The following is a 22,254-nucleotide window of genomic DNA, read 5'->3' as shown; positions in this document are numbered from 1 at the left end:
CAGCAGTGGCAGCAGTTCAACTTCTAATCAGCATGCAGGGAAACTGGAAACTGTCTCCAGTTTCCCTGCATGCTGATTAGAAGTTGAACTGCTGCCACTGCTGATTACTATTTTTCCTTGAAAAAGGCCCCCGCTGGGGACCGAAACGTTGGACACTAATGGATATCGTTTGATTCCACATATGAACTGTGAGACTACTCTTTTCATTAAATTATCTTTTGACTTTATTTAATATAGTCTGGAGAGTGCTATCTTTTCCCACGAAAGTGGGATTTCCTGTATTATATATATATATATATATAATGATAATAGATAGTAAAAACAAAAAAATAATAAGAATATAACAATAAATAAAAGACAAAAACAAATAAAAGACAATATTAGGATTTAAAAAAATATAATGGAGAAGAGTAGTGTTGAAAGAAGATGGATAAAAGTGGCCTTTTTCGTGGCGTGTATCTGCCGACTGCTCATACAGATGGAGCCGTGCTCATCTAATGGGGCTCTATTGCACTCCCGGTGCGGCTAGGCAATCCGGCGCCTAGATACGCTATGGGAGCGGACAGAGGCACTCCCATTTCAGTGAATGGGGCATGTCCACGTCTCACACACACGTGCGTCCACGACGCTGTGATAGGCGGGACTCGGCGGCAGCGCTGCGGCGGAGACGGAGCTACTATTAGTGTGGCTCCATTTATACATGCAAAAACATTGCGCCTAAGTTGCTAATGCTTTGTTCAGTCTGCGTAGCCATAGACCAACCCATAGCTCTGATGTTTTGCACTTTTGCATATTGGCTGCGAATGTATACGCAATTGCGAATTAGTTTGTGATGGCTCCGGTGGGCGTATCTCTTTTTATCCCTGGGTGGCAGCTTCACTTGCCAACATTAACAATTCTGCAGTCTACAAAATCGCAATTGCAATTGCATTTGTATACAAACATGAATTAGGTCCAAGGTCTGGAGAACTCTTAAGCACATGTTTCCTATTTATACATACAATTATTCACAATAACATTCAGATTATTTTCCTAGAACTTATTTTTATTTGTATATAGTTAAAAAACAAATTATATGAGAGGCGTTCATTTCTTCTGTACTATAAAAGGCAAACAAGGCCTTTGCATTTATAATTCAAGTGACAGCTGGAATTAAAAAAGGAGGGGTCTAGAGAAGAGTCAGGTGGGATGGGAATGGTATAAATATCTGTTATGAAGAAACTGATGAAAAGACGCACTGGGCAAAACGTAACAATCTTGGAGAGAAGCAGAAGTGTGACACCTATCGTGCAAAAACCATAGGAAATTCTGGGGGTAAAGACAGAGGGAGTAAAACCAGGGGAAAATGCTGGATTACGCCACAGGGGCATAAGAGGAGAGGAAGCAGGGGCTGTAGAATATGTTTTATTACAATCAGGGCTGTCTTTTCGTATGGGCTCAATGGGCTCTTGCCCAAAGGCCCCAGAAGTATAATGCCCTAGACTGTTAGCTGAGGGTCCCCTTTTTCCAAGAGTACCAGATTTTTGAATATCGGCCTTGGGGAACCGGAGATATTTGACTTCAAAGCAGTGGTCCCCATACAAGCGTGTTAATTGATCTTCCCAGCCAGATATCTTAGGGTGTGTCTGATTTATAGTTTTTTGATGGGATAATCCAAAAGCTGGGACTCTCCCCTTTCAGCGGACACTGGCAGCTTGTCTCTACTATGCCCAGAACTAGAGATATCAGCCTTCCAGCAGCTGGTCCCTTCTCCAGCTCCACACGCCTTGTATGCAGTTTTATATATTCGTTGGTGAATTGCTCTGGCTCCTGAACTCTGTTCCCCAAGTTACCAGTGCCTCCTGAAAGGTGAGTCTCTCTAGTTTTTGATTCCATTAAAATCTAAGAAATCTATTTCCAGGAACTGGAGATATCTGCAGTCAAGCAAGCTGCACTCCCACCAGAAAATGATGAATATTAAGCCCACTCCACTATCCACCCCTCCCCTGTGTATTAAACACCCACTACAAACCAGGAAGTCATGTACCCTGGCCCCTTCATTCAGCTAAATGCCCCCATCTACAGTTTAGTGTTCTCCCTCCCACCCCATCTCTCACCATCTGTGCAGTAAAGGAGTAATTAGAAGAAATTACTGCTCCAGGTCCTACATGCTGAGCAGAAGATAGAACACACCCTACCGCCCGCAGGACATCAGTGCTGCCGCTGATAATGCCCCCCCACCCCTATTGTTGGAGGATGGGTAGGGGCCCCGTGCATTGCTTTGCCCAGGGGCCTACACTGCTGTTAGGACGGTCCTGATTACAACAAAGCCACAATGTCAGGGAAAGGTTAGTAACTGGGTGAGCACAAGTAGAAGGCCAATTGGAGCATGTGGACCAAAGAATACAGGAGATTGCCAGAGAGGAGAGAATAGATGACGCAATGTCTACCTAAGCACAGGACCCTCAGGGGGTGCGAGTAAATGCATTGAACCAATTGGATAGCATAATAATATTTGTTATATCAGGAACCCCCAGCCCACCCCCAGTAGGGGGGTGCTGAAGAAAAGTGGCCCTCAGTCTTTTTCACCTGTCTGTCCATATAAAGTACGTAATCAATGTCTGCAGTGGGGAGAAAGCAGGAGAGAGAACAGCGTAAGTAGGGTTTGAAATAAAGAAAGTGGGGAAGCACATTAATTTTAATAGTTTCACTGCGGCCAATTGATGAAACAAATAGCTTGCTCCAGAGGCAAGGACAGCCTTAATGGGAAGCTTGATTTATACTTTTAACATTAGTATATTTTTCTGCTCAGAGCCGGCCTTAGGCATAGGCAAACTAGGCAACTGCCTAGGGCATTTGGTATGCTTAAGGGCACCAGCAGCTTCTGCTGATTAAAATGATATGCGGCATGCCTATATTCTGTGTGCGACAGCGGCTGTATCTGCATACGAAATGCTACGTTGCAGTGTATTCCTGTAAATCACTGTAATGTAGCATTTCGTATGCAGATACAGCAACAGTCGCACACAGAATATAGCAATGCAACATATCATTTTAATCAGCAGAAGCTGCTTGTGCATCCTAGCCACAAAGTAATGCAAATAATATGATGCATTTTCATAAACAAAAGGCACCCGGCGTTAGCAGAGCTGCCAGCTGACTCATGCCAGTCATCTCCTGCAGAACTAGCGGCAGTGCTAGGGGGCACCAGCCAAAATCTTGCCTAGGGCATCATATTGGTTAGGGCCGGCTCTGTTTCTGCTGAACAAGATGGCTTTTGCTGTCTTGTGGGGAAGACACTATTTCTGCATTTTCCAGCATATCCATTAGGAGATGTGCTAGTCTCTGTATAGAGAGTAGTGATCTTCATGCATATCTCCTGCACAAAGTCATGTCACTAACTCCTGGGTGTCTGAATACTAAAATGGCTATATATATATATATATATATATATATATATATATATATATATATATATATATATATAAAATTTGAATGGTAATCAAAAGAGCGCTATACTGAAATATGTTTCAGTAATTATTTGAAATAAGCACCTTTATTTTAGGTTTTTAGGTTTTTGATATATCCTTAAAATGTGTGTTTTATAAGATGAACTTGTACTAGATTATTTTCATATTTTTATTAAAATCTAACAAAAATACATAAAAACATAACATATTACAGTGCACACTATGAAATGTTGCAGTTGGAAATCAAGTGTCACTATTTTCTGTCAAGATGGAATTAATCCTTTGCCAGTGTCTTTCTTGATGGAACGTGTGTCGTTTAAGATTTAAACAGAATTGTGCACACTGCTCTCATAAGTCCAACGCGTTTCATCGTTTATAGACTTTCATCAGGGGATCAACTAGACTATGAGATGGGTATTATCCCATGAATTGTGGTTGTATGATGATCACTTTACCCAATAGAGGTGGGTTATTCAATCACTTGACAGTGAAACGTGTATCAACTGCAAACTTTTTCTAAACACAGAGCTCAATTAAAAACTTGAGATAATGTATTAGATTACTTTCTATTGTAAGATATCCATGTAGCCTGTTCTGTGTTGCAGTAGTGAAATTTTATATATATATATATATATATATATATATATATATATATGTAGGTGTTAGAAATTGCACCACCGTCCCTTGGATGTCATAACAACTGTGTTTTCTCTAAAATAATATGAAATGGTTTTATGCCTTTCATTTGTCACTTGAAAAATCTATTGCATAATAAACTGTCGCACTATGCTGTTAATGTCAAGCAAAGCTTGATTCATTATTTATATAGTGGTTGATTATATACAGACAGCGATTAAGGCTGACCCTCAAAATGACCCAATGCTGTTATTTTCCATTACAACCAAAATGAACATGTTTCCGATCGCAATGCCAGTTTGCTTCTATCCCCTGTGCACATTATGGTTTTAGCGGCTAAGAAATGCATATTGATTCAGTGGGTTCATCCATTAACTCCCAGTGAAGACAGCTGATACAAGCTCTGATTATGAAGACACAGAAAGAGATAGAGTACGGAAAAGTTTGCAGAAAGGTTTTATTAAACAGTGAAAGTTATTCAAAATGACTCTGTCGCTTAATTAATCTTTATGCCTTACTTTGTGTGCACAGTTGAATTTGAGTGCTGTCTCGGGTGTAACTACCAAGTTAGAGTGGATAGCAGCTTGTACGCGGGCGGCTCCTGAGAGAAACCAAAGCTGGCAGCTCCAGATTTTTTTTAAGTGTTGGTTGAAGCCCCAGTTTTGTAGCGCCAATACTATTTTATAGCAATGATACATGAACACCTTCTTTTTGAAGAAGACTCTTACTGATGTAAGGTATAATATTTCCGGTCCTTTTGTTCTTGCTAAGAGATTAAACTCACCGCTAGTGTGGACTTGTTAGCCTAAGACATGATGTTCATTATATTATTTTATCAATGTATCTAAGTGTGATATCTAATACTGGATGAGGAAACAGTCAGACAGATGTTCTCTTTGTTTAAAAGTATGAACACTATTATTTAATATTTATATTTATACCACCTGTTTATCAGGGCCGGATTAAAGGAGAGGCGACATGGACGGTTGTCCCGGAGCCCCCCACATTCTTTCCCCCCTGAATCAGACACTGGACCCCAATGCTTTGCCGCTGCTGGCACTATTAAAGCTGCCACGGTGCTGCAGCCGCACACACAGTCAAGGTACATACACACTTAACGTCGCTCATTTTCACCCTTCCTGAGCGACATTGATCACTTTCTCGGCAAGTGTGTATGCCGCCGCCGGCCAGCGATGCACGGCTCTGCGGGTCGTTACCGACCCTTGCTGTTGGCTGCGCAGGCAGCTCATTTTTGACTGTTGTCCAAGAGCTGCATGCATAGCCCGGCCGCTGCGTGACATCACTGAGCGATATTGTCTTCATATCGCTCAGTGTGTACGCCCTGCTGCCACCCGCCCCACCCTGGGCGGGGAAACACTAGGCAGCATTGCACACATAGAGCATGTCACCTAGTGTGTACCCACCTTCAGTCTTGTGAGACACTCACTTCCAGAGACCCACCTGCAGCCCGTTGGGATAGTATGAGTCACAGTATCCCAGAGAGCCATGTGCAGCGCCGACAGAGATGCTGGAGCAGCTGAGTGAGGCTCCATTTCCTTTGCGCCTCAGACCTCAGTGATACCGGTTGGTGTGGCCGGGTTCCCCCCTGGCTGTGATGCACTGCAGCCTGAGCATGCCGTTTAATCAGTTTCACTGACACTAACTCGGAGTGTGTTGGTGCGGTGCACACTCAAACTGCAGTGTAGAAATTAGTTGGGTGTGGTGTGTTCAAACTGAAATCTAAATTGCAGTGTAAAAATAAAGCAGCCAGTATTTACCCTGCACAGAAACAATATAACTCACCCAAATCTAAAGGTGCATACACACTGAGCTATTTCCCTCCCTGCCAAGAGATGTCAGCGGGGGTGAACAGCTTTCCATAGCAGGACACTATGGAAAGCCGTCCACCCTGCCGTTCATGATGCGGGGGCACGCATCAGCGCTCATCGCCAGGGCAGTTTTGAGCTGAAAGCAGCTCAAAACACCAAAAGTGTGCTGCTTGCAGCTGAAAATCGCCCAGTGTGTATGGGCCTTTACTCTCTCTGCACATGTTATATCTGCCCCACCTGCAGTGCACATGGTTTTGTCCATTAGGGGAAAATGTTATTTTGCAATCAATCTTGAATTAGTCCCATAGTGCTATACTGTACAAAAATACTTTTATACAGCTTACCCTAACTTTTAGTGTCTTTTATACATGTACTGGCCGCCCTGTTGTTTGTTGTTTTAATTCAGCAACAAATTTGTTACATTTGATTGTTTTTGTTTTTTTGCTTTGATGAATTTTATGCTTATATGGAGTTTTTAAGCGATTTTGTGTTATATTTCTGAATTACTCAAAATATATGTTAAAATGGAATGTCACAAAATTGCCTTGTATTGCAAAAGTGATGTTAATGTTTGGTATATACAGTATCATTTTATTTTGTACTTTGGGATGCGATTTGTGTCACATAAGTCACTTTAAAAGTGTTCAGAAATGGAATATGTTAGTCAGGAAAGGCAAAACACAAATAAATATGTCATATAAATCATACAGTACAATCAAAATGTTGTGCTCCAAATTGAATTCTGTGTTATAAGGAATAATACAGACCGTATTCTACACTATACTGTAAGAATATTAGGTGTTATCTCATAGCTGTGTGATTACAGGCCTTCTTATACTGTAGTTATGGAATTCCTCACTGATAAACCTTATTATCTACTACAAGATTTACTCTCTTTGCTTAAAATCGATTGAAAACACAGCAGATTAAAAAAAACATTTAGTTTTCACTTCTGAATAAATAAAACCCACATGTTCCAGTGAAATTGGACAAAGTTTTCCTTTTTCAAAGAATTGCTGTTATCGTAAGGCATAGCTACACTGGACGATATTTTAAACTATATTGCTAATTTTCACCCTTCTGGGCGACATAGTTAAAAATATATCGACCGGTATGAACGATGAATGCTGCGCACTCCCCAGGTCGTAAACTAGGTAGTCTTTCATCTGTCCCTGCAGCTCAATTCTGGCTATATCACTGAAGACACGGTGCATATCGTTCAGTCGTTCATAAAATCGCTCAATGTGGTCGCTCTATCTCGTTCATTATCGTTCATCCGGGAGTCCAGTAAGTTCAAGGGAAAAATAATGAACGATATCTTTCATCGTTCATGTTGTCCAGAGTGGCACTGCCTTTAGTTTATAATTATTTTTATTTTACAAAACAAGAAAAAAATTAAATCTGTCAGTGGTATCTCTAAATAAAAAGTATAAAATAAAAAAATCACTTTAAATAACCCACCACTAAAAAGCAATTAATTGCTGGGGGCTTATATTTCAGTATGCCAATTGCTGGATAAATGGATTGAGTAATTCAGTTTTTTTCCCCCTAACATTAATCAACAGTAACTGGGGGAATACATAAGACTTGTCATGCCAAATGCTTCTATTCTAAAGTCTATTTTTGTAATATTAACCACATGTTGCTTTCTATTGAGTGCTATAAAAATGCATTTGCAGCTTGTAGAGAAAATATCTTTGATACACATCAAAAGGACCACTTTATTTACCAACTAATCAATAAAGGATGAGTTATATGTGACACTGTTTCAGACAAAGCCTGGAGAAATAGTGAGAGACAAATGTACAACACTGTATGAGATGGTGGGAACCCAGGCTTTGTGAAATGCCTCGTGTTTGCCACCGGCAGTATGATTGACAATAGGGAACTGAGCATAAGGAGATATTGATTGAAAAGGAAAGACGCTCAGTGATCCCTTGAAGGCACTGAGAACACAATCTTCGAACTACAATAATGCATCTTTCTGCCCTTAAGTATATTTCAGGAGATTTTTATTTCCTTTATTGACAGTTTGCTCAAGTGAATCTTAAGTGATGCACTTGGCTATTGAAGACATAAATCCCCAGGAAACTGCATTTGCTTTATTGACAGAGTGTTAAAAAAAAATAGAAAGTTGAATTTATATGTAATAAAGTAGATATAAAATAAACTGTAACAGAATATTAATTGTTGCTTTAATAAGTGTGTTGATCAGGGACACATCAACTTACAGTATTTCTAACACTGGCCTACATACAGTATGTTTAATACAAAACCAGGTCTGAATTTATTACAGAAAATGTGTTGCCATAGGACAGTAAGAGATTACACTTGTTTTTTCAATATTAGCGTACTTTTATTAAACGGAAAAAAAAATATTTGTGCAATGAGTATTTCAATACTATTTTGTAAGGAAATATGCAAAACTAAATAGGCACAAACTTGGGGTAACCCCTGATACCTCAAACCCTCCAAATACCAGACTGATGTGAAGAAGTTCATAAGAGGTCTACAACAGTGGCCCCAGGAGTGGGATCCCAACATTATACAGACACAACATGCAGATACAATCTCAGATTAAATGGAAAAATCTGACTGCAACAGTATAGGCAAGGATTCTGTTAAACTCTCTGATGTCTCCTCAGCTCTCCCTTTAGCCTCTATGAGATTACTAATGAACTAACTACTTGATCCTGCTAAACGAGATCTAATGGAAATTAAACAAGTCTGAAACATATTGGTTAGAGCAGGGCCGTCTTAACAGCAGCGTGGGCCCCTGGGCACAGCAATGCACTGGGGCCCCTACCCATCCTCCAGCGGTAGGGGTGGGGGGGTGCTATCAGCTTTAATGTCCGCATGCGGTAGGGGGTATCTTCCACTCAGCATGTAGGACCTGGAGCAGTAATTTCTGCTAATTACTCCTTTACTGCAGAAATCGGGCGGGAGGGAGAACACTAAACTGTAGAAGGGGGCATTGGGGTGAATGAAGGGGCCTCGGTACATGACTTCCAGGGTGGTAGGGGATGTGTAATACGTAGGGGAGGGGTCAATAGTGGAGTGGGCTTAATATTCATAATTTTCTGCTGAGAGGCAAGCTTGCTTGACTGAAGATATATCAAGTTCCTGGAAAAAGATTTCTTAGCTTTGAATGGGATAAAAAATGAGAGCGTCTCACCTTTCAGGAGGGACTTGGGAATCAGAGTTCAGGAGCCAGAGCAATCCAACAACGAATATATAAAACTGCATATTAGGTATGTGGAGCAGGAGCAGGGACTGGCTGCTGGAAGGCTGATATCTCTGGTTCTGGGCATAGTAGAGACAAGATGCCAGTGCCCACCGAAAGTGGAGAGTCCCAGCTTTTGGAGTATACCCTCAGAAAACTCTAAATCAGACAGAACCCGAGAGATCTGGCTGGGAAGAGCAATTAACAGGCTCGGATGGGGACCACTGTTTTGAAGTCAGATATCTCCGGTTCCCTAGGGCCGATTTTCAAAAATCTGGTACCCCTGGAAAGAGGGGACCCTCAGCTATCAGCTTAGGGCCCTTATACTCCTGGGGCCCTTGGGCAAGTGCCCATTGAGCCCATCCGAAAAGACGGCCCTGGGTTAGAGCAAGCTGAGAAATTGCCAACCATCATTTTGGTACATGCCACAGCATCTGCAGATATAAAAACCACCATAGTTTATGGATTAAAGTAATCCCCAAAATGCAATAGTGGTGGGGACCAGACAGGACACTACCAAAATAGCAATATCATGTCCACAGTCTTTAACATTTTAATGGTATCCAGTGCTCTGAGGCCCAAGCTGAATTCTGAAATGTTTAGGTGACAGAGCATTTGCTTTGGAATTTGAGGGGACCCTAATATCAATTTCCCAAGATGAAGCAGACACAGGCAGAAACCTTAACCTCCTAAAAATGGCTCTCAGATCCAAGATTGTCCTGCAGCTGACTGTTTCCCTTGGTGATTGGCAAGCATTGGCTTTATACATTATATTGCAGATTGGACCTTTGGATATTCTGAATTGGCTGCGTATTCCAGAACATCTGATGCTTCTTAACCTGCCAAGGTTGAAAACCTGGTTACCTGAACTTTTTGGGCCCCATAGCAACATACTGGGCAGAATTCAATTGCAATTTGCGCTGACAGTCAGCAGATGGTGCCCAATGGAGCTATTCAATTGTAGTTCCGTTTAGGCGTGAACGGTTGCTGGTGCTAACATTTCAGCTTCAACCCCCCAGGGGGTGCATGCTGAAATGTGTGAAAAGTGACCTCTTTGGGTGCCCAAACTGCACTTTTCGGGATTGCACCCATTTGTTTAGTCAGGTTTAGCTGCTTTACGTGGCTAAACCCGACACTAATGGGCAGGATCAGCCCGATAACGGGGATCAATTTAATATCGCCCATGTGATCTACCATCATTTTAGATAGGAGATTGAGGTGCGATAACTTTTGAATTCCCCCCATTGAAGGGGCTCACATCCTAATGTTTCTAGGAGACACCACTCATTATAGTGGTTGTTCCTTTTACTGTATGTCCTATAGAAATTCCCTGGTTCATTTTTTTTACATTATCTGCCGATGTTGATACTTCAAGTGCTCCATTCCTATTGGAAGCTTTTGACTTGTATAAGTCTGCATGGCCTCCAGATTGAGACGATTAAAGTTTCAAGTATGTTTAAATACAGGGGAGGAAGGGTCGGAGACCAACTGGTTCCTACCTAAGGGGAATACTTACCAATGCAATAAATTCTACTTTGTATGGAGATCTACTTCATTTCAGTAAACTGTCCGTTTCTGGAACAGCCATCATCTTGAAGCTTGACAAGTAACCATTTTCAGGCTGGGATCCATTTGTTTAGCAGTCAATTCCATATCTTGGTAGGCAACTTTATGACTTGGGTACTGGGTCCCTTAAGCTTTTCGGCTACATAGCAATGGCACGCCCTTCACCCACTATAGTTATGCCCTTGTCTAGAACAGAACTTAAGGCATCCATAAAACCAAAGGACAACGTTCATTGTGAATGCTCGGTAAAAACCTCCATAAGCAGTATATTTACTCCCAAGGGATCAGTACGTAATCCCGCTGGACGGGATCCCGGCGGTCGAAATACCGACGCCGGAATCCCGACCACACAATCCCGACAGGGGTGGCGAGCGGAACGCAGCCCCTTGCGGGCTCGCTTCGCTCGCCACGCTGCGGGCACGGTGCCTCGCTACACTCGGCACACTATTATATTCTCCCTCTATGGGTGTCGTGGACACCCACGGAGGGAAAATATGTCGGGATTGTGGCGGTCGGGATTCCTGCGTCGGTATTTCGACCGCCGGGATCCCGTCCAGCGGGATGTTGACCGCCTCCCACTCCCAATGCTTACCTTTCATAGTAGCTGCAGCACTCACAGAACACGTAGTACAACACTCCTTAAACCTACCTGATCCTTCACCTGCTATACCCCGAGTTGGTACAGAAATCCTGACTTACTTCGAGAAACCATTATTCTAGTAAATATAATGGACATTATAGGGCTGATGTTCAATTGAATTTACAGCAGTATATACCGTGTATAATAGATTTACATTAGCCTGCCACTTGTTCCTTGAGAGACGGAAGGGGCTGACTAACGTAGGTACTGTAATACAGTACCTTGTGGCAGAGCGCATAAAAGTACAACAGTTAGTTGCATAATTAAATACCGATATAGACTGTCACAGAGATGCATACATGCTTGTCCAACTGTATCATTTGTAGATGCCTGAGAACAGCTGCAAATACCTGCTGAGGATGATGGCTTACGCCAGAAACAAATACTGTAACTGCTTCTGATTGTTTTTTTGCTTTCTTTTCTTTTTTTAACACATGACAGAGTGTTGTTTATGCTATATCAGAGAAGTTTTTAGTTTTACTAAAACCTTATAGCCAATGTTATCGTTAAAATTAGGCAATGTGACTTTACCACTAACACTGTCCAGCCACATCTGCAACCTTCTGTTACTCCTGGTGTGAACCTAGTGAATACGGCTTTATCGCATTTTGAGATGTGTGCGACTGACTGTACACGTGTAATTGTATACGTTCTCTGCTTCTGTGTTATTTACATGGGCCTTCAGCTCGTATATCTCTTGAGAAATGTTGACAGATTATAAGAACTAACTGGTTCATCTAGTCTAGCCATTTTTATTGGCTTATTTGCCAACGAGTTAATTACAGGTATGTTTAAAGGATTCCCTTCACTATCATCTATGTCACATGTACGCTGGCCGTTATTAAATGAAAACAAATAAATTAATGTTTGCTAGATGTACTACTAGACATTCATTAAAGTGATTTTTGACACTACTGATTCACTGTCCCTTCAGCCAAGGCCACTGAGAGATACAGTGGGTCTGGGGGATATAGGGGGCATGGGCAAATCTGTGAGGCAAGACTTCCTCCCCTTTACAAAAATTTTTTTACTATGCGCTCTGCCACAAAGCGGGGCATTTCTCCTCCTCCACAGCTGGCCTTGGTACCTAGCAGACTCCCTACCCCCAGATAAACCTGGACCCGAGTAATTTATACCCTTCCAGGTCCTATGCCTTTTGCTCTATCCAAGTGTGACCGTTAGTTGCACCCTATACGAGACAGTGATAGACAATGCCTTATGGGCTTGTAGGGTGCATGTACTGATTTAGGGTATCCTTATTTAAAGTGGTTTAGAACAGCACTATTGACCATTTTCACTGACCTTAAGTAATCATTCATGGTTGTTACACAGTGGGTTAATTGAAATGGATGGAAGTCTGTACAGTTACTGTATACTGCTAAATATATGCTACAGAGGCTGACAGGAATTGTACCTGTACAATATTATAAGATCTTTAACAGTGGGCCTCAATCTCAACAGAACACTTAACTTTGTGATCCCCTCCGAGCACATTTATCGGTGTCCAGCAAAGAAAATGTAATAATGATATTGCCCTGCAGGTAACAGACAGAACAGTAATGTACTTTGTTGGAAATATTGAGTGAGACGTCAATGATGGTGCTATCTAATAAGTTCATTTCACTCAGTGGCACTTGACAGTTCTCCCCCAGGCCCTGTCACTCTTTAAGTAATTTAAAGTTTGTGAGGTGCTAAAGTAGTTTCTAGTTGTGGTCTCTTTACAGGGGCTAAAAAGGGAAGCAGAAGATAAGGGATATCTCATCATTTATTAAGTCATCTAGGGAGAGAGTTTAATGTGGAACTGACTAGCTTTGCATGTAAAATGATTTGAATGAAGACAGATGTTTTATGAAAATGAAATGTCTGTTCTAGGCACGGACCCCGAAGAAACCATTTTAAATGCTTTCAAGATTTTTGATCCTGATGGTAAAGGCCATATAAAAGCAGAATAGTAAGTATATTGGTTTTATTATATTACCTCAATATGAACAGTACCCAATCAATGTATCTTTCGAAGCTTGTGATTGTTAGATTAAATATAAAAGATTAATTACCAAGGTAATGGATCTGGCGCTTTTGAAAAGAGGAGCTTTTACCATCAGCTGCTGATTACAAGGGATAGTTAGTCCCTTAAATGCATAAACCAAGAGATAAATAACTCAGCGCTATTAACTGGATATGGTAAAAGGCTAAATCCACATTTATTTATACATATAAAAAAATCATGAAAAGTTGCAACTTCATACAAGGACAAAGTTAAATATAGGGCAAGCACAACACAGTAAACAAAGATATTACCACTTAAAGGAGACTGGGTTATACATGCATGTATTGTCCATGGAGGGTAGCCACAGTCCTGGGGATGTACACAGCAAGGATTCCAATTATTAACCACTGATGCAGAAAAGCAAGAGACCTTTTGGCAGCTTGGTTATGGACCTGTTGTAGTCCTATTGGAAGCTCCGGTCTGTAGCAGATTGTGAATCGTCGTGAATTCCCCTTTTTGATATTCATGGACCTCTAGGCGTAACTCCAAATGGTAGCAAATATCAGATGATGCCCAGCTCCAAGGTCTTGACAAAGCTGTAGCATACAGCGAAACGTGTTGGTGATACAGGAGCTGGGCATCATATCAAAAAGGGGAATTCACGACGATTCACAATCTGCTACAGACCGGAGCTTCCAATAGGACTACAACAGGTCCATAACCAAGCTGCCAAAAGGTCTCTTGCTTTTCTGCATCAGTGGATAATAATTGGAATCCTTGCTGTGTACATCCCCAGGACTGTGGCTACCCTCCATGGACAATACATGCATGTACTGTATAACCCAGTCTCCTTTAAGTGGTAATATCTTCGTTTACTGTGTTGTGCTTGCCCTATATTTAACTTTGTCCTTGTATGAAGTTGCAACTTTTCATGATTTTTTTATATGTATAAATAAATGTGGATTTAGCTTTTTACCATATCCAGTTAATAGCGCTGAGTTATTTATCTATTGGTTTAGATTAAATATATACTGTTAATAGAACGGCCATGTGTCTCATCCTACCCCAACCCAGGCAATCCCTTTTATCCACACGAATTCTAACTCATATAATGTATTTTTACATAATTGAAACTCTTGATCCTCCCAAATTACTTGGACATATTAGAGACATTTAATTGCCCTTGCTTGTGACCTAAAAGAATGTACAGTATGTGGTGGCTTTTAATATAGGACCATCAGGCCTCCTGGTGTTTCAGTTTGATTGAAAAAAAAAAACTTTTTAGAGTCCTTACTGTTAAGCAAGTGTCCTTATATGCATAGAACCAATGTTACTGATTCCATGTTACTGTAGAATAATCATCCTCGATAGTCAGTAAAACATATTGGCATTTATGCAAACATGGCCTGATTTTGATGGCATATAGATATTTATTCAATTGAATAAGCGCTACACTGCGTTTAAATAGTTACACATTACCCAAAGGGGTCAGTATGCAAGGTCGACAGTAACTAGGTCAACACTAACTAGGTCGGCCACTATTGGTCGACAGTAACTAGGTCGACAGGGTCTCTAGGTCGACATGGTGTAGGTCGACAGGTCAAAAGGTCAACATGAGGTTTTTTTAAATTGGTGTTGTTTTCTCCGTACAGTGACCGGGTACCACAATTAGTACACCGCGTCCCCTCGCATGGCTCACTTCGCTTGCCATACTTTGGGCAAGGTTACTGTTCCCAATCGTTTTCCACGTGGATTGTTAAGTATGAAAAAGGTCAAAAAGAGAAAAAAATTGTGAAAAACTCATGTCAACCTTTTGACCTGTCAACCTAGAACATGTTGACCTAGAGACCCTGTCGACCTAGTTACTGTCGACCAATAGTGGTCGACCTAGTTAATGTCAACCTAGAGACCGGATCCCAACCCAAGGGCAGGAATGGAACTGTCTTGATTACTATGGAAAATGAAATAGTGCTTGCTTAAAGTACAAATGCTAAAGTTGTGGTGGAACTTCGTAGGATAACAGTTGCACAGTTTCGGCGATACATCTTCAAATTTAATGTTAGCATTACCATTTGGCACTGTACTATATTTGGAGCTTCCACATTCTGCACTGTATTTGTAAATTACACATTCTATATTTAAGAATTTTTTGTCTATAATTAAAGATATACATTTTTATCTGGCTGTTACTGTATGTGTTTGATGCGTTACCTGTCTCAAAATTTTAAGTCAAAATCAGCTGCAGAAACCCACAAAATTCTGCACCCAAATGCGTTATGAGATATATTTTTTTTGAGCAGAACAATTATGCAAATTGAAACCAACTAAAAGTAAATAAAAATATAATTTTTATTACCATCTCAGGATATTTTTTCAATATTATGCTCTTTTAATCTTTGGAAAAAAAGATTTTACAGGTTGAGTCTCCCATACCTGAAATGCATGGGACCAGAAGTATTTTGGATATCAGAATTTTTTGTATTTTGGAATATTTGCATATCATAATAAAATATCTTGGGGATGGTATAAACACAGAATGCATTCATGTTCATATACACCTTATGCACCTGAAGGTAATTTTATACAATATTTGTAATACTTTTTTTTTTGCATGAAACAAAGTATGTGTACATACACGAAATTCATTTATTTTTTATATACACAGCCTGAAGCTAATAATATTTTTTATCATTTTGTGCATGAAATATCATTTTGTTTACATTGAACCATCAGAAAGCAAAGGTATCACTATCTCAGTTGTGCCCAAAATGAATGGGATTTCGGAATATTCTGGATACTGGATTTTTGGATATGGGAGACTTAACCTGGATCAAAGTTTAACATAAATACTTATATTGACAGACTACCCGACTTTACAATATTTCTAGACATTGGGTACATTTTTAATTTTGAGATATCTTACAATGACCAAATTTAAAACTATATTTTTGTTATGCAATAAAACACTCTTATTAGCTTTTAAATGTAACCTCCGAAATGCGTTAGCTATTAATAAAATAATTATTTGTGTTTGCAATGTAGTTATTTACAAACAATTGTTTCAACATCTGTCATTTTTTTATGGCTAGTTGTGTTTTTCCAACGATTAAAATAATTCCCAATGTGGTTTTATGCTTAACATTGTACATTGTTTATTTTTTTATTTTTTTTATAGCATCAAGGAAATGCTTACAACTCAAGCAGACAGATTCAACCAGGAAGAGGTATGATTCTTTACTGTGTAAAAAGTGATCACAATAAACCAATATCCACATAATCTAATCTCGTGATTTTACAGGATGTATTCAAAGCCTACTTTGCATGGTTTAAACCTGCAGTGAATAGAGAATAAATTGAATAGCCCAGAGGTTCCCAAACTGTGTGTCGTGGCTCCCTGGGGTGCCTCGGGACACTTGCAGGGGTGCCCTGGGTTGGTGGTCCAGGACCAATTCAAATTATTCATGGTCAATATAATAGGAAAAATCAGTGCTGGTGGCTGCCAGTCATAAAATATGTGGCCAAACAGAAGCAAATCTTGTCCCTCACCACACAACTGACCCTAAGGATGACATATAAATGCAATCTACTTAATGTAATATTTCTTTCTAAATTTCTCAATAAGAAAGTTTTGGCCTAGGGGTGCCGTGAAAAAAATTCTGATATTCTAGGGCGCCGTGGTTCAAAAAAGTTTGGAAACCATTGGAATAGCCCCTTCATCATAGCTCTTTAATGTTGACTCTTAGCTCTGGTGTGAACAGTCTGGGGCTCTATATAATGCACGATACACCCCCTATTAAATTGCTCCAAGTTCCCTTAGAAAAAAAGAGACATTTTAATTAATTCACCTGGCAGCCACATTTAATTTTCAGTCTAAATCTTGGCAGATGGTAATAGTTAACATCTGATATGTAGGGGGAGGGGCTTTCATGATTGTGGTGCAGTTTCCAGTTCATAAAATAATTTGCTTTCTATACTGTATACTAGGAACCTGATGGATCTCATAATTTAGAAGCTTAAAGGAGTTCATCATTTTTTTGGCCAAACCCCTTTTTATATCTTGTACACCCGCATGCAATCTGCAATCTATAGGTGGGAGTACCCTGATATTAGCTGAAGTCAGCATTCATTTCCTTTCAAACTCAACATGACCCTCTATTTTGATAGACCAGAATTTAAATGTTCTCTTCAAATCCAATGTGTGAACCAAAACAGCTGCAGATGAGCCATGCTGTTTGGCATTGGGATACCAGACAGAGGTTTTCACCTATTTGCGAACAAAACAAGTACTGAGAACGCCATGGGTACAAAGGTGGTCATTCCGAGTTGTTCGCTAGCTGCTTTCGTTCGCTGTGCAGCAATGAGGTGAAAAAGCGGCACTTCTGCACATGCGTATGCGGCGCAATGCGCACGCGTGAAGTACTTTTACAACGCCCGATGTCGTTTCACACAGGGTCTAGCAAAGCTTTTCAGTCGCACTGCTGGCCGCAGAGTGATTGACATGAAGTGGGCATTTCTGGGTGTCAACTGACCGTTTTAAGGGAGTGTTTGAAAAAATGCAAGCGTGCCAGGAAAAACGCAGGCATGGCTGGGCGAACGCAGGGCGTGTTCATGTCGTCAAAACAGGAACTGAATAGTCTAAAGTGATCGCAAGCGCTGAGTAGGTACTGAGCTACTCTAAAACTGCACAAAAAAAGTTGCCGCTGCTGTGCGATCCTTTCGTTCGCACTTCTGCTAAGCTAAAATACACTCCCAGTTGGAGGTGGCATAGCATTTGCATGGCTGCTAAAAACTGCTAGCGAGTGAACAACTCGGAATGACCACCAAAGTACCTAGATCTCTATGGGCTTTGGGCATGCCAGGGTGGCATAACAACTCCTCCAAGATGGTGCGGCTGTGCCTCCTCACAGTACGCAGCTTCTGCATTTCTAGCTGGGGATTCAACAATATCTTAGTGGACCTGAGATTAAAAAAGTATGAGTGTTAAACATTTTATATGCTCCAACATAGTATATTAATACATTAGAGACTGTACAAAGAAGGGCAACTAAAATGGTGCATGGCCTACATTACAAAACATACCTAGAAAGACTAAAATATCTCAATATGTAAAGTTTTGGAGAAGTATTAGAACACAAGGACATGCACTGAAACTGGAGGGAGGGAGGTAGAGTGGAAATTTGAGGAAAAATTACTTCACATAAAGGGTAGTGAACAAGTGGAATAGTCTCCCATCAGAGGTAGTAGAGGCCAAGACAGTAGAGCAATTTAAACATACATGGGATAGACATAAGGATATCCTTACAAAGAAATAAGGATCAAATAAAGTTTGAGGTAAAAATATGGTAAAAAAAGGAGCAGACTAGATGGGCCAATTGGTTCTTATCTGCCGTCGAATTCTATGTTTCTATGTTTAACAGGTTTGTATTGTATATTAAAAAAAACAGGGAATTGTGGGCCCCTGGTCAAAGGAAGGAAACATTTCACTAAACCAATAACCATAATATTCAGCAAGAGTAACATCCTGGATTACCTAACTAATTTGATTAAAGTTGGATTTACCTCAGCTAAAGGACGGAATACAATATTGTTAATCAACAATAATGTTCCACATTATTCACACATACTGCAATCCACAGAATTGCGGCATTAAGAAATAATTTGCCCACATGTTATTATCCAGACAATCATATTTATGTTTGATTTGGTTACATTTTGAACAGTCCAGATGATTTTGGGCCAGTATGACCTAAACCAACAAACCTGGTTGATGAAATTGGCGGTAAATAAAATAGCAGAATGCCTGAAATCTTTGGTCTCTGAAGGAATAAAAAATTTATAGACAAAGATTACATTAATTATAAAGAGATATAGAGCAGCAGGTTTATTAAATAAAAATATGTTACTTAAATATGTTGCAGTAACAACATGTAAAATGTATCTAGTAAAATGGCTGCGTACTACAAGTGAATTTAATAAATGGAGTACTACATAATTTTATTGGTACAATAAGTACAACAAGGGTAATTACTACTATTGTATTATGATTTTTTTTAAATATTATTGAAAAGCTACTAAATTAAAATAAATAATGTGTATTTTCCATTCAAATGCAAATAAGGCGAGCCTATCTATTTTGCCTTCACGGTAATGGAAGAAGAAAAAATAAATCCCATTCTTCTCTCTGTTGTTGACTTTGGAGAAGGTGTCGCAGTAGAGTGACTAATATGCTATCAGGACAACTAGTATACTAATCTTTCAGATGGACAAAGATTGCTTCCAATCTGTACCTTGGTGTTATTTGATCTCTCAACCAGTAAAGAAATATAATAGTATTGTTGGGTCATGGAGAATCGGTGATATCTATGCATGATTTTTTTTTTGTCTGACATCCTTTTCAACTACTGAAATACTTAACAAAGCACAGTAACAATGGAAATGATTTATTATAGGTTTTGCAAATACCGAGCTATGTAAAGTTCAGTTAGTTCATTTTTACGTCATTGAGCTTTTCTTTGCAAAGTTAAATATACATTTCTTTTCTTCCTCTTTTATGTTTTATTTAGCCCTAGATAGGTGAGCTGTGATCATGGAGGGAGAGATTCTCCGATATGGAACACATTTCTCATCATTAATTCCAGTGAAGGACACTACAGAGTCTCCTTAGCAGTAAATGACTAATAGCAAAGAGCAATAGCTTGCAGCCAACTATATGGCAAACAAAACATCAAACAGCTCAGATTCTGTAAAGGTCTATGAACTTGTGCTTGGTAGTAAACCTAGATAAGATCTGTCCCTGCCATGATGGGAGCAGCCAGGCCAGTCTTAGCATCATTCTAGCCTATTATTTCAGGCAAGAGATAACCACAGCAGTTATCTGTAATTCACATTTGCCAACAGGCCTGAAAACAACTTAATATGGCCTCACGTGCCGCCCCAATGTCTCTGTATTCTGGGTGAATGAAGCTGCAAAATCTTTCTCTGATGGGCAAAACCATGGGCCTAATTCAGACCTGATCCTAACCGTGCAAAGTTTTGCACGGCTACTATCAGCCACCCTGACATGCGGGGGGACGCCCAGCACAGGGCTAGTCCACCCAGCATGTCAGGCCCTCCCCCAGTCACACAGGTACAAAAGCATTGCACGGCGGCGATGCTTTTGTACCTGAAGAGTAGCTCCCTAGCAGCACAGCTCCTGTGCACTGGCAGGGAGCTACCTGTAGCTCTCCGGGTTGCAGTGGCTGCATGTAACGTCACGCAGCCACCGCGGCCCGCCCCCCGCATGGTCCGGGCATACCTGTGTTGCCAGGACTGCACCCACAAATTGGCGGCCCAACGCTGCCGGCGCGCCCCCTCCCGTCCAGCGAACACCTCTGCCTGTCAATCAGGCAGAGGCGATCACTGGGCAGAGATGCGAATCGCATCGCTGGCATGCGTCGGCGCACTGCAGCGCCAGCGCATACGCAGTTCAGACCTGATCGCCTGCTGTGCGAAAACGCACAGCAGCGATAAGGTCTGAATTAGGCCCATGTGCACTGCAGTGTAAAAATAAAGCAGCCAGCATTTACCCTGCACAGAAACAAAATAACCCACCCAAATCTAACTCTCCCTGCACATGTTATATCTGCCCCACCTGCAGTGCACATGGTTTTGCCCTTTAAAGAAAAATGTTGCTGCTGCAATCAGGTCTGAATTAGGCCCATTGATTGGTCAATAAAACTGGTTGCAGATAAATATTTCTTTGGACAATACAACACAAACAATATGTACAAACATCACATATCCCACATGGAGGCATAATGCACAATGGCAAAGGCTGAAAGTAAAGTATAAAATTGATATTTTATTGAGTTCTGATGTAACCTTCTTTTGCATTTGTCTTCTAGATCACCCAGATGTTTAACGCTTTCCGCCCAGATGTTGCTGGTAACCTGGATTACAAGAATCTATGTTATGTTATCACTCACGGTGAAGAGAAAGACTAGGAGTAGCAAGATTATAAAATTGAAGATGAAGATTCTATGGTGGGAACATTTCAACACGCTGCTTGATTTACTCTGATGATCAAAGCGCCTAAAAATGTTTTAACTGTCTACATAATAAAAACAAATATCCACTGCCAGTGTTTGCATTGTCATTCTGTGTTTGTTCAGAGATTTACATTTCCTGACTGATGTATTTCAGCAGCCGGCATTAATGTTTTATATTAACAGCCAATGTACAACACAATTGTTTTCATACAGATAGAATTTACGCAGCAGGAGGCATTTTCTTTAGACCATAGATAACATGGAGATACGTAAGTATTTGGAATCAGTATCGTCTGCAGCCTACAACTTTCCAGATGTTGAGTTCTAGCTACCAAAATTTAGTTTATTGCTGCAGAAAAATACCTCCTGGATTAACAAATTAAATAATGTGTAGTTCAGCATTAGTTTGATCAGTTTCACCATGTGAGTGTACACTGTACAGTAATGATGTTCAATGATGTTCAACAGTTGTGCAGCATTAATCTGCATGCTAAAACTTCATCCCTTGTCAGGTAAACATTTCCATTACAAGCCTGCTGCATTGTGAATGTTTATAGAGGTGGACACTTCACTCTGTCCCCTGCTTTGACCTGACCCCTCTTATCTATTCTGCCCCCCACAGTTCCGACCCATTTAGTTCTGTTCCTCTCAAGCCACTCAATCATGCACCTCCGTTGCACCATCCTGACTAACCCTCCCTCGTCATTCCTTCTCACCTGTTCTTCCGCTTTCATATTAACACCATTCCCATGGGCTGATCCTCCTCTCATAAGTCTATCACATCCCCATCGAAGTGGAGTTGTTGGGGTGCATGCCAAGGCTACCACTGCGTGTACATTAAGGAGATGGGACAAACCTCACACAATTATTATGTAGCTATATAGATAGATAGATAGA

At 40.6% G+C, this 22,254-nt stretch overlaps 1 protein-coding gene across 1 annotated transcript in view; it reads left to right on the top strand.

Moving 5' to 3' along the window:
- The window catches only part of MYL10 (myosin light chain 10), a 99,761-nt gene extending 78,312 nt beyond the window's left edge, over positions 1-21,449 (top strand). The window contains exons 5-7 of the mRNA XM_063956055.1: positions 13,216-13,294; positions 16,506-16,554; positions 21,214-21,449. Coding sequence (XP_063812125.1) covers positions 13,216-13,294; positions 16,506-16,554; positions 21,214-21,312 — 227 coding nt within the window. The 3' untranslated portion in view covers positions 21,313-21,449. The remainder of the gene's footprint in view (positions 1-13,215; positions 13,295-16,505; positions 16,555-21,213) is intronic.
- Positions 21,450-22,254: the final 805 nt, after the last annotated feature.

Source organism: Pseudophryne corroboree, chromosome 2 (assembly GCF_028390025.1).
Source record: "Pseudophryne corroboree isolate aPseCor3 chromosome 2, aPseCor3.hap2, whole genome shotgun sequence".
NCBI lineage: Eukaryota > Metazoa > Chordata > Amphibia > Anura > Myobatrachidae > Pseudophryne > Pseudophryne corroboree.
This window is presented reverse-complemented; position numbering and strand designations above follow the sequence as displayed.